This window comes from Nipponia nippon, unplaced genomic scaffold, assembly GCF_047370975.1.
Source record: "Nipponia nippon isolate SJK-2023a ecotype South Korea unplaced genomic scaffold, ASM4737097v1 scaffold_3, whole genome shotgun sequence".
NCBI classification, from domain to species: domain Eukaryota; kingdom Metazoa; phylum Chordata; class Aves; order Pelecaniformes; family Threskiornithidae; genus Nipponia; species Nipponia nippon.
The window spans coordinates 110,569,722-110,582,424 of NW_028262347.1; the positions used below are offsets into that span (position 1 = coordinate 110,569,722).

The 12,703-nt window shown below is 55.1% G+C and overlaps 1 protein-coding gene and 1 long non-coding RNA gene across 4 annotated transcripts in view; one reads left to right on the forward strand and one right to left on the reverse strand.

Moving 5' to 3' along the window:
• Positions 1–2,402: 2,402 nt before the first annotated feature.
• LOC148054839 (uncharacterized) lies at positions 2,403–9,690 on the reverse strand. Its single transcript, XR_015706677.1, has 3 exons — positions 9,399–9,690; positions 5,346–5,562; positions 2,403–4,243 (listed from the first exon to the last, which is right to left on the reverse strand). It is a non-coding gene; the product is annotated as an uncharacterized LOC148054839 (long non-coding RNA).
• Positions 9,691–9,825: 135 nt separating this feature from the next.
• HPSE2 (heparanase 2 (inactive)) overlaps positions 9,826–12,703 on the forward strand; it is a 113,099-nt gene continuing 110,221 nt past the window's right edge. For all 3 annotated transcript variants that reach the window (XM_087765661.1, XM_087765662.1, XM_087765663.1), the window contains exons 1-2: positions 9,826–10,117; positions 11,188–11,345. In XM_087765661.1, the coding sequence (XP_087621787.1) occupies positions 9,858–10,117; positions 11,188–11,345 (418 nt within the window). In that variant the 5' untranslated portion in view covers positions 9,826–9,857. The remainder of the gene's footprint in view (positions 10,118–11,187; positions 11,346–12,703) is intronic.

The window sequence follows — 12,703 nt, forward strand, 5'->3', positions numbered from 1 at the left end:
AATATCTCACAGATATCTTGATGCTGAGAATATTGTAAAGATGATCTGGTTTTGTGCATCCCTGCCGTAGCATTTTGGATCACTCTTTGGAGGCTAGCTACCTGTGGCAGTAGTTATCTTTATTAACTTGCAGGTGAGATTCCTGAAAGATTTTCTAGTGATGAGTTTCTCAGCATAGGAACTGAAGGCTGTGAATTACAGGCTTGCTTTTTTAGTTAAGAAAGTACTTGGAAAGTATTCTTGTCCATAGTACACTTGTCACCAGAAATCCTTGGACAGCAGTTTGGAAACCCCTGGTCTAGTACAATTAAAAAAACCCATGACACTGCAGGAGGAGGAACCACAAGGTGGCAATCTCTCTCCGCACTTCTACTGCCAAAATAAACCTCTGGCAAAAAAAATCCCGGACAGTAACTGTGTTAAGCTGCAGAGACGGTTGGTCGTGTCTTGTATCTTCCAGAGTCGTGGCAACATTTGTTTCAATGCTGGGTTTTCCCTTCTGAACGTTTTTCCCTTTAGGATGAAACTCTCTGGTTTGACGTGGTGGCACTGGAGGCTGCTCTTTGCTGGCTTTTCCATCCTTTGCCCCAAAATGGGCACCAGATGTTGCTTGTTAGATTGCTAACTACCAGTGCTGCTTGCGTGCGTGCTGGCAGAGCTACTGTGCGCTTGGAGAGAAAGTTTCCTCCTTCACTGGAGGCCCTATCTGGTTCAGAGTATTGGTAGCCTCACGTTATATTAATGTACAATATATGTCAGGATCCTGCTTCATCTGCTGAGATGCCTCAATGGGAGTAAAATAACCTGGATGTCAGGACTAGGCAGTGACTTGTAGATTGAGTGTGGCATATGGTCTCGAGGGGACTGCAAAGCCTTAGCGACAACAGTTTCACTCCCAAAAAGATGTGGCCAGAGGATGTCAAGACGCAGAAGAGAAATAATGCTCAGTTTGGGGTGGAGCTGCCCTGGTCCTGCAGTATCAAACACCATCTGTTGCGGTGAGCTCCATCTCGATCAGGACATAGTTGTCTTCTTGCCAGATGTTAGCTTACATGTGCTACACGTAAAAGTAAACTGGTGCGAAAGCTGTGGTCTGATGTGCTTTCAGTAGGATTTGCCCTGCCTAAGTGACGACGTGCTAGCCAGCCTCTGGCTGAGAGGATGCACTCCAGAAGTTGCAGGTGTGTGGCTGGAGCCTGTTCAATGAGTCAAGATAGGAAATATCTTCCAAAGCTCCAAATAAGACAAAACAAACTGAGCTTTAGCACATGCTCAACTGATTGAATCTTTGGCAAAGTATGACGTGAATTTGCAAGGCTCTCACTGAGGCCTGTCCTGGCTGTATCCTGCCTGGTGAGTCCTTCAGCAAGCACGGCACGGCTGTCCTCATTTTCTTCTTACACCTTATACCTTGTCTCCTTCTTTTACCTGTTCTCCCCTTACGACATTGCTCTCCAGTTCGGAATAATAACCTGCTTCCCACTCACCAGGACTGCTCAGGTTCTGCTTTACACTTTGTCTGCCACGCCTGAGCTCCCTCTTCGGCTTCTGCGTCACAGCCTGCAACATCCACGTCCCCTGCCAGTGGTGACATCTCTGATTGCAGCTGTCCTCTTCCAGCTCTGACTGTGCAGGTCCAGGCAGGACCCGGAAGAGGCAGAAAGCATGGACATGGGGAGTTTTGTACGGTCCCTTCACATCACCTTGACTTTAAGGTCTGAAGCCAGATTCCCAGAGGCTGCAGGTTGCAATTTGCTTCCTTCCTGGTTGGTGGGAGCCCAGGGGTTCTGCTGTCTGCTGGTCCTCTAGAAAAGGGCCAGGAGCCGCTGGGGACAGCTAGCAGGGATAGAAATGTTAGCAGTCCAAATCGTGATGGGAAACAGAAGGAGTAAAGAAAATCTGGAAATTTTTTTTTCCCCCCAGAAAGCGGGAAGAAATCTAGCAAGCACGAGGCTGGCTTCTCCTGGAACATGTGTGCAACGTGACTGTCACTAATGCTCTGTAGCCAGCTGAGAGAAGATACTTTCCCCAAGTAAGTGAAATAAGCACCGAGATGTGGGATATATGATAACTTCTCAGGCAGAAGGAATAAGACCCCAGGCAAGGGAGCTCCAAACAGTGCACTGTGTCTTTTTTTTTTTTCCATCTCTGAGTCTGTGGTGTTCAATTAACCCCTTTTCTCTCTCCTGGCCGTGGTTGCTGCAGGTTTGCAAAGCTTTACCCAGCCTTCTGGATGATGACGTGTTAAGCGCTCGGTTTGTGATAACCAATTTTCTCCTGAAATGATACCAAAAGTCTGCTGTTTTGATTTAAACTGTTTTCCAAGCATTTTGGTTAATAACAAAAGAGAGTCCAAGAGAATCTAACTTGAGGAAGCCATGAAATTTAATTCATTTCGGCAACTTAAATATATAATCAGTGACATATGGTAATACTAAATACAGGGGAAAGTGTCATCGTTTAAGTCAAATTTCTGCATTCAGTCAAAACCCAATAGTTGTAACATCAAACTGTAGTTTCCATTGTACAGGAAATAAAGCATCATTTTTTCAAAGAAAATAGACATGCAATTGCATGCCTATTACATTGCTTATATAGCTTTATTTTTAGCTTTCTCCATGTTGCTGTTACTAAAGGGCTAACAGAAGGGAAACTGTAGAGGGAGAAGAAACAAGGCAACACCCAGATAGTGGCAGAAAGGACAAAGGAGATGTCTGCGCTATGAATATATGCCCTTTCCCTGCAGTCGTTTCTGGGCAATAAGCTACTGTGCCTGAGCTAGGGACCCTGCGCCTTCCCCCTCCCTTCTGCAGCCCTGCCAGTGCTGAAGCAGTGCTGAGGTGAGGCTGTATTGCTGTAAGGGCCGTGCTTCTCTCATAGCTCTTTGTCATCATGCAACGCTTTTCTCCTGCCCCCTTGCTCCTAAAGACAGGGGAAGGAACTATTTGCTTGTTCATTGTCAGTAGGAGGAATGGGCTTTATATCAGATTTGTGTAAAGCTGCAGGCAGACCATGTCTTTGCATGGTTAGAGAATCCCAAAGAGATTCTTCAGATTCTGTACTTTCAACCTCACAAGCAATGCATACAGACCTTTGTTGCTCCACCACAGCCTTAAAGAGGAGCAGCTCAGGAACTTAACTGTTGTTATTAGAATTTATGCAGAAAGAGGATTGCTTTTTCTGGATTTATCTGAGAGCTTTCACTGGACAGTGGAAGCAGAATATTGTTTTAAGGTCTATCCAGCATCAGCCCGTCTCCTCCTCCCTCCATTAGTACAGCTCAGTGGTGTCCTGCTGGCCTTTCCCCCTCATTCTGTGGTGCTCACTTCTGATCCTCCTCATCTCCTGGGCTCATCCTGGGCATCCACTGCTTCTACATCGCTGGCATTTCACTTTGTTTCTCCTTCATCTACTTGCCTGGTTCTCAGGCACGACCCATAGTTCTCAGTGGTTCCTCCTCTTGCTCTCTAGCCATGAGTTTCATAGTTTGCTTCTGATTTCTCTATGCAAACCAACAGTTTCCAGCTTTGACACAGCTGATTTCTCCTGTCTCTGTCTATAGCAGGGCTGTGCTCAGTTGTTCTGATAGAGCTGGTGACAGAAGTGCCATAATCAAATAAATACAGAGGACAGAGGTTCACAATTTTACCATTACCTGAAAGATTCTGATTTTTTTCTGCCTCCCTCACCCTGGCAGCGTCTCTGACTTGAGAGCATTTTGGCTGCTGTTTCTTCCCCTGAGCTCCATCTCCTCGTTGGTCTCTGTGCACAGCCCCTTCCTCTTTTCATAATTGACTCGTTTGCTCCTCCAGCCTTGCACTTCATCCATCTTCCTATTTCCCCTCTCTGATCTACTCCTCACACCCGCTTCCTTCATTTTTCCTGCTGGAATGTGAAGCATCTCTCCAGAAAAATAGAAGGTCTCTGTGAACTTTTACCATCCCCCCCTGTATTCCCTCTTCCTTCACCTCTATCATCTCCTCCCAGATGGCGGGACAAATACTTGCTCATGTTCATTCTCAGGCTTGTAAAATTGGGGTATTCACTTCTCTTTCTTTTTCACATGATGATGCGAAACGAGGATAATTCTACACATTTCTCTGCTCCTCAGGGCTGGGCTCAGTTTGAGGAAGACGTTCCTGAGGCTGTTGCGGTCTTTGGAGTGCTGCAGAGCTCCGGGTCTCCTTGTTGCGTTTGTGCTCTGTATCTCTTTGACTATGACTAATTGCTGCCACGTTTGCTTCTACTCAAGATACAAAAGACAAAAGCTAAATCAGACCCAGCCATTGATGAGTACAGGGAAGTTCATGGATCTAAAGAGCGTTCTCTGTCAAAGGGCATTTTTGTACACAGAGGTATTCTCAGTCATTATGTGGGGTTTTTTCTGCTTGCTGAAGAGGCACTAGGCAAAGGGGATTTCTATCTGCTGGGACAGCATCCGGTTTGACCGGCCTCCAGAGCTGTTCTCACAGCTTTATGGAAATCGTGAATCTCAGTTTTTCAAGAACCAAAAAACACCTGTTGGGAGATGGACACTTTGGGAGCTCACTAGTTCTCCCCATAGACAAATCTGCAGGACTAGGGTACCCAGGTTTGTCAGAGTATTTTTGAGACCAGGCATCAAATTAGACAGATTAAGGAAAATAATAAATGCAGTTTATTCTAGCAGAGTACCTGGTACCTAAGTGCTCACAGAACTGGGAATTAAGTTACAAAAAGAAAAAAAGAAAAAATAAAAGATCGTGGATGAGCAGCTGCCTGAAACTCAACTTCATCCCCGCTGTTTCTCACATGTCTTCCCGTGGTTGCCAGCTAGGGAGAGCCCACACTCGCAGCCTTTATGGGACTAGTGCCTTCGTTTTGTCCCTGTCCCTTATTTTTATAGGTTTCTTAATTAGGCAGCTAGTGAGTACAGATTGTCTCCCAAAGGAAAGCCTGGCACCACTGTGCTCTATTTTCCTATTGCTAGATTTGGAGATACCAGTTTGTTTTCCTCTCATGCTGGCAAAAAATGCAAAGGCAGCATTGCCAACTGTGCTTTTCCTGAGCAGGCAGTTGGTTTTGATCGATGCCTTGCTTTTTGCATGTATGGAGGGAGGAAGCTCTCTCAGTAGGCTTGCTTTCCTCCCGCTGTCGCTGAGCTCCCTAGCCAGCCAGTCCTCCTAGCCCAGACAGATGTATTTCCTTGTTACAGAACTTCCCAGGTCACCTACATTAAAGAGCAATGCACGGATACTGTATTAAATCAAGCGGTTGTCGTCTGCCTGCTTGTTCAGGTTAGACGTGATAGATAAACGTGCTAGAAAATGGTTTCAGCAGCGGAGTTCAGGCTGTGTGACACCCACCTTGAGGCACTGGCGGTTTTAGGAGGTTGCATTCCAGACATTAAGGCTCTTGTGGTGAAAATGATGGACGCTGCAGTGCAGAAAGAGCAAAAACCTCAATAAAAAGAATCCGCCATGCAATTGTGTGCTCTGATGACCACAGCTTTACCACATTCAATGGTCTTGCTCTTCTTCTCAGAAATTGTCATGCCATGGGACAGGGCAGGAACTGAAGAGTCTGAAAAGAAAGTATATTTTGGTAAAGTATCTATGAATCGTGCTCTTGATTTTCATTTGCTGAATTTTTTCCTTGCTGGCTTCTTTTAGAGTATCCATAACTCAGGTTTACTTGACAGCACTATAGAAACAGACATGGTTGATATCTTGGGAATCAAAGACATGATGATTTTTTTAAAAAAAAAAGGCTGTCTAGCCTGTTTTATCCTTCCCAGCCTAATGGAGGTTTGTTTGGTAGAGCACATCCTCTGATGATAATAACTTTCATCGTTTATGAGCAGAAGTTTATTTTCTAGCGAACTAAAAATGTTCTTCCTAAAGAGGTTTTACCCATTTTCTTCTGGGCCGATTTATACAGCCTGAGATCTCAGATTAAATTTCTCTTGTGCTTTTTCTTCTCCTTTTTTCCTTTTTTTTTTTTTTTTTTTTTTTTTTGTATCAGCCCTGCTATCCAAAGAGGTTTCCTCTGCTGAAACCCTTCAATGACTGCTCAGACCATTTACAACAAGCGCTTTCACAGACTACTGCTCTACAAAAGCGAGGAAAAATCGAAGTAACTACTTATAATAACGAAGTTAAATGCAGGTTTAAGTGTTTGTGAACTGCGACTGACTGAAAGGGTGCCAGACATTTTGCAAATATACACAAAAAGACAGGCCCCTGCTCTAATCGGCTTATAAATTAAAAGGAAAGTACATTGGCAAGAGCAGAAGAGATGATATGACATGCTTTAAATAGTTTATAGGGAGCTGGAGGATTGTTGTTTATTTGGTGATGTTGGGAAAATATTTAATGTGCTTTGGTTAAACTCTTCAGAGAAATGCTTCTCCTCCCCCAGTTTTCTTTCCCAATGACTGTTTTGGAGATCAAACCCAGCCAGTTTAGGGTAGATGGAAAACGGAGAAACGTATTTCCAAATCGACAAAACCGCGAGTAAATCTTTATAGATACTTTTTATGTGAGTCAGGCTTTCCGAAGTCATTATCGTCGTGTAAGAAAGGACCAGCGCTTCACGGGCCCTGCGGACGGCGAGGCAGGGTAGCAGCTGCTGTGAACGGGGTCCCTCCTCGCTGGTGTGCGTTGCTGTCCAGGGGGTGCCCCCCGCCCCCCTTGCCCCTTCCCGGGCCGCCCCCGAGCTGCGCCCGGCGGCAGCGGCAGCTCCCGGGGCCCGGCGCTCTCCGCCCCGCCGCTGCTGCCCCGCCGCTCCCAGACAACCGAGGCTTTTGAGCGTTTAACGGGCTTCCAGAGCAAACCTACAACTCATTAAAAAAGAAAAACAAAACAAAACAAAAAAAACCAAACCTTTTTTTTTTTTTTTTTTAGATTCGACTTGCCATTCCTGCAGCCAGATGCAAACTGGGGTGCAATTGCTTTTCCGAGGCCACCGGCTTGGGGCAGGCTCCAGGTGTCGGTCTGGAAAGCTGAGACAGGTAAGCAAATATTTCCTTTAGCGCCGTCTTTCCCAGAATCTGGAAGCTGACCCTGGCAGCTGGGAGACTTTTTGCTCCTTTCCCTGCTGTTTTATGTTGTTGGTGATATCTCTGCAGATAAGTGACTTTGCTGCGTCCGGAGTTTGCAGTCAAAGCAGAGACTAATTGTGAAGAATGTTTCAGAATAAAGACATTTCTCCTCCAAAGTCGTTTGTTTGTAAGGAAAAAAATATATAAAGGAGGTTAAACGGGATAATTTGTTTTCTTTCTTGTCTTTTACTACATAACGCACTAGAGTTCCTTTTTAAAATAGAGCCATGCTTGGCAGGAGGCGTGATGCAAAATTTCGGCCTGCAACCACAACACTGATTTGAGTAGCAAATGCCCCTGAAGCCTTGCTGACATCTCCTGATAATTCAGAAAAAAAAAGAATTATAAAATAACGAGATGATTCAGAAACTCGCATCCCTCTTACCGGAGGTGATCCAAAATCTGAGCAGCTTCTGAAGCGGAGGCTTCAGGTCCCTGGGTCAGTTTTAAGCGCTATTGCAAGCTGTGGCTGAAGTGTTTGCAGCCGAACACAAATTTCCAGGCTTAAATTGCCTTCTTCCTGTCCCGGGATGCCAGGGCTTTGCACAGCTGAAATTGCACAGTCCTTTCCCCCGGATCCTCTTACTTCTTCTAGCGCTCAAAGCCCCGCCGCTCCGGGCACCCCTTTGCTGCTTTTTGTCAGCCTGTGCTGCTCTCGGCAGCCTCTCCCGGGGCGCGTTTTGAGCCCCGCTGCCCTCTCCGCCTTAGCGGGATGATTTCACGACAAATCCTGCTTTGTGCATTCCCTGCTCACCCCTAGCAGAGCCAGAGGTATGTTTCATCCTTCCCCGCCCCCGGTACTGTTCATTGCACCGTGAATCGGTGCCCCCGCAACCCCTGCCTGGGTACCCTGGGGCTAGCAGCGGGGCAGGGCTGGTTGTCCCCCGGGGCGATGGGCTCGAAGCGTTTCGTGGGGCAGAGAGACGCGGGGAGGGGAGATTTCCACAGGAGACGGCGCTGCCCGCGGGCTTCCCCAGGCCCGAGTGCCTCCGCTGAGCGCCGGGCTCCGCCGAGCGCACCGAGCTCCGGGACTTGCCGTCGTGGGAGACACCGGCTCCGCTCCCTCCGCCTCCCGGGCCCGGGCTGGGGCGGACGAGGAGCGCAGGTGGCTCCGCACCGGCACCGGGAGGAGCGGGAAGGAGGTTCCCGGCCGCGGGGAGCCCTGCCGGGGCAGCGGGCCGCCCGTGCGCTGGAAGCGACCCTGGCCCGGGCTGCCCGGGGCGGCCGCCGTGCAGCGATCGCCGCTCCGGCCGGGCTCCCCGAGGGCGGCGGGCGGGTCCCCGCCGGCCGGCCGGCTCTGCCGGTTTGTGCCGCTATCCCGGAGCCCCGCGGCTCCCCGCAGCCCCGGCACCTCCCGACCCCGGTGCGGGGGGTCTCCGCAGGTGGGTGCCGGCTCCCCCGCCGCGCCGGGCCCCTCACCAGCAGATGGTGCTGCGGGCGCCCCGTCCCCGGGGCTGCCGGGCCCCCGACGGACCGCACCGGGCCCGGCTCAGCCCGGCCGCTCTCAGCCCTGCGTCGTCGGGCCGGGCAGCGGCACCGGGGCCCTGCCCGCCGCCTGGCCTGGGCGAAGAGGGAACCGGGTCGGGCCACGGCGGCGGCGGAGGGCCCAGGTAGGGCGCGTTACGTGTCCCGGAGCCCGCCGGTTGCTGGTGTGCGGGAGCCCGGGGCTTGCCCGGGAACCGGCTGCTGGCGGGAGAGGATGCCCGGTTCGGATGGGCGCTCCCTGAGGCGGGCCATCGCTCCCGGGATGCTCGGCAGCCCCCACCGATCCCGGGCCGGGTGCCACAAGCCTGCGCCCAGCGCGGAGAACCGCGGCCGCTCGCACCCCTGCAGCGCGCCCAGCCCGGGCCGTCCCGTCCCGCCCCGCCGGCGGAGCGGGCAGGGGCCGCGGGCTGGCCCCGGCGCGGGGGACGTGGTCGGTCCCATCGAACCGCGCTGTCCTGTGCGGGCCTTTCCGCCTCGGGCGCTTCTGCCGCCGCCCCGCCGCGGGTCGGACACTGCTGGGCCCCGAGGCCGGCGGGAGAGGGCGGCCGGCGGCGCGGTTCCCCGTGCCCCGGTTCCCCCCGGTGCCCGGGTGGCCTTCGTGCGCCAGCCGGGCCCAGCCGATGGCTCCGGGCGAACCGAGCGTGCCGTGCCGGGGCTCCGGGCTGCCGGCGGCCCCCAGCCCCGCAGTGCCCGTCGGGTGCCGCGGAGCCATCAGCGCTCAGCCCCGGGGGCCTCGCCCCAGCACCGGCACGGCTCTCCCCGCGGGTAGGGCTTTTTTTGGGGGTGATTAACCCCCCTGTTCCCCCAGCCCGGGCTGCCCCCGCTGCCTTACCGCCTCAGCCGTCCCCGCAGCCGGCGACAAGCTCGGGCCGTGCCGGGCGGCCGCCGGTCTCCGGTCCTGAGCTCCCCGGTGTCTCGGTGTCCCGGCTCCGGCCCGGTTTTGCGGGGTGCGGGAGCTCCCGCGGCGGAGCCGGCGCAAAGCGAAAGCTCGGTGCTGGCGGGGCTGCGGCGGGCCGGCGGGCCCCGAGCCGAGGGGGTTAAACCAGGAGCCTCCCCTTACCTTCAAAAAGTTAAAAATGTCTGGAGCCTGCATCTCTTAAAGGGGCGGTGCTGGCTGCAAGGAGTCTTGGCACCGGCTGCGAGAAAGGCTGGTCAGGGGCGTGAGTTCCCCTCCACCAGCACCAAAACATTGCAAAAAAAGGCAGAGCGCCCCACACTTTAGATAAGGACAATTAGCCACCAGCGAGCCCCTGCAGACAGCGAGTTAATTAGGGGTTTCCTGCTCTCCGGCATGCCCTGTCCCAGCTCCTGCCCCCCCGGGCTCTTAGCCCTGATGGCACCTGGGCTGGCTCTCATGGCCACCTTCTCGCTGCCCTCCCAGGCCGGGGACAGGAGAGCGCTGCCGGTGGAGAAAGCTCCAGGTGTGAAGGGAAGAACTCTCATTCTCCTTGATGTCAACACCAAGAGCCCTGTCAGGATAATCAGTGAGAATTTCCTCTCCCTGCAGCTGGACCCCTCCATCATTCATGATGGCTGGCTCGATTTCTTAAGGTAAGGCAGGAGCCCCCCGGCGCCCTCCCCACGCCGCCCGCGGGGCGCCCCGGCGGCCCCGCCGCCCAGCCCCGCCGGGCTCCGCGCTGCTGGCGGCGCTTGTTGTGGCGGAGGGAGCGAGGCCATGGTTTCCATTAAGATGCACATGTTTGCAATGGAGAAACCATTTCGGAGACTTATCAGTTATGACTGCAAAAATGTCGTGCTCCTCTCGCTCCAACAACCGCTCCTCTGCAAAAAGCACAACACGGGGCCGAGGCAGCACAGGGAAAAAAAAAAAAAAACAAAAAAACAACAAACCAACAAAAACCCAGCAGCAGGAACGGGGCCGCCTGCCGAGCCGAGCCGAGCCTTCCCCAGGTCCCGACGGGCGGAGAGCGGGGTGTCGGCCAGGTCTTCAGAGCCCTCCGCTCCCCGGACTTCCAGCCCTGCGCGGGGGGCAGAGCCGGGCTGCAGCTGCGCTGGGCTCCACCGGCGGTGCGGAGCGGCCGCGGCCTGGAGGCGCTGGGACGGCCAGAAAGCCCTCTCCCTGCTGGGTAAGTCGGGGAGGGAGAGCGGGTCTCCGCCGCACGCCCGCTCCGAGGGTCCCCGCGGCTGCCGCCTCCGGGGAAGGAGCGGGGCGAGGAGGCGGGAAGGCGCGGGCGAAGCGGAGCGGGGCCGGCTCCCGCTTTCCTCCCCTCCCCGCTCCGCTCCGCTCCCCGCCCGGCGGCTCGGCCCGCGGCACGGTCCCGCACGGCGCGGCCGGGCTGCGCGGGGCGCTGAGCGCCTCTGCCTCCGCTGCACTTGTCCGGGGGGCGCCGGGGGCGGGTGGCGGGAGAGCCGGGTCCCGCCGGTCTCCGGGCCACCACCGGCGGGCGGGGCGGAGACCCGCTCCCGGGCCGCGGCCGTTCGGCCGCCGCCAAGCCCCGCAGCCGGGCGCCGCTGCGGTGGTACCCGCGCCGGCGGGGCAGCAGGGCCGGGGAGGGCAGCGGCCGGTCCCGGAGCCCCGCGGCGGCCGGTCCGTGCCGGTACCGGGGCAGGGAGGGCCCGGCCCGGCCCGCGGCGCCCTCAGCCCGCTCTCCTCTCCCCAGCTCCCGGCGGCTGGTGACCCTGGCGCGGGGCCTGGCCCCCGCCTTCCTGCGCTTCGCGGGCAAGAGGACGGACTTTCTGCAGTTCCACAACGTGAAGAACCCGGCCAAGAGCCGCGGCGGGCCCGGCCCCGACTACTACCTCAAGAACTACGAGGACGGTGAGCTCCGGGACCGGGGCGGGGAGCGGGCGCGGCAGCGGGGGGCTGCGGGCACCGGGCGGTTCCGCTCCGCCTGCCCCGCGCTCCCTGCGCCCAGGCGGGGCCGCGCCGCACCCGGGCGGTGCTGCCGCCGGGCACCGGGCAGGGGAGCCTCCCCCGCACCCCTTCCTTCCCGAGCGGGGGGAGCCGGGGAGCTCGGCGGAGCCCGCCCGCCCGTTGCCGGCGGATCCGGCGGATGCCGGCCCCGGGGAACAAAAGGCCGGCATCGGGGAGCGGGGCTTTTCGCGTCCCCCCGCCGCTCCGCCGCGACCTCCGGCTCCCTTCGCTCCCGACCGGGCAGCGCCGGCCGTGGAGGGGTCTTTGCCCCGGCCGCTGGCAGGGAGCGGGCACCGCAGCCCGGGGATGCCTCTGCAGGCAGCGCCCCGCGGCTCCCGGGGAGCCCAGCTTTTCCCCGAGGACCCCGGCGTCGTTCCGCGTTTCTCCGCCCGCCGCAGCCCCGGGGCTCCCCGCCGGGCTCGGTCGCCGCCTGCCGCCCCGCCGCCGCTCTGCTTGTCGGTGCCTGGCGGGGCTGCTCCCCCTCCGGGCCGCTCTGCCATCCCGGGGCTTTCCAAAAATCACCGCCTGGCCCACGGCTTTCCGCGGCTCTGCCCTCCTCCCCAGCCGTCCGCAGCTACACAAAAGGCTTCACCTTTTGCGGCCTTTAATTCACACAAAGAAGCTCCGTAGAAAAGTCAAGGCCAAGTCTCTGTCCTAAGGCATTTATTTTAAGAAGCGGAATACCATGTCCACATGCAAGAATTTATTGATTTTTCTCTCTTGCTTGTTTTTTTTTTTTTTTAAATTTTTCCCCTTATTCAGTGACTTACAAAAATTAGCTAAAGATATTTCCATGAGTAATTTTGAAGGCCAATTAATGCCAGACAGATCCCAGTGGGCAGGTCTGTGCAACAGAGGAAGTTTTGCAGAGATCTAGTCAGCAGCACAGTGCTGAATGGAAAAAGCAGATGCATTTGCCAGTTTTCTGATGGTTCTCACTCCCGCTGTTCCCCCATGTAACATCTGATCTCACCGAGATGAATGTCCCTCTATTCCCATGCGCAGGCAGGTGGGTAAGTTTGCGTGCTCCATCTTTTGCTTGGTCTCCCAGCCAGAGCAATCCTGATGTTATTCCTTGTTTTTCTTCTCCTCGTAACAAATCTCAGGTGAAGGGTTTGTTGTACACTCTGCCTACTGAGATGCACTTCAGGAGAAAATGCTGACCAAACCTGCCGCAGCCACCTTGAACAGAAGGAATTAAGTGTAGTGCATAAAATTGTAGATGAGACTCATACAAAACATTTGTAGGAATAAGTTTTCCT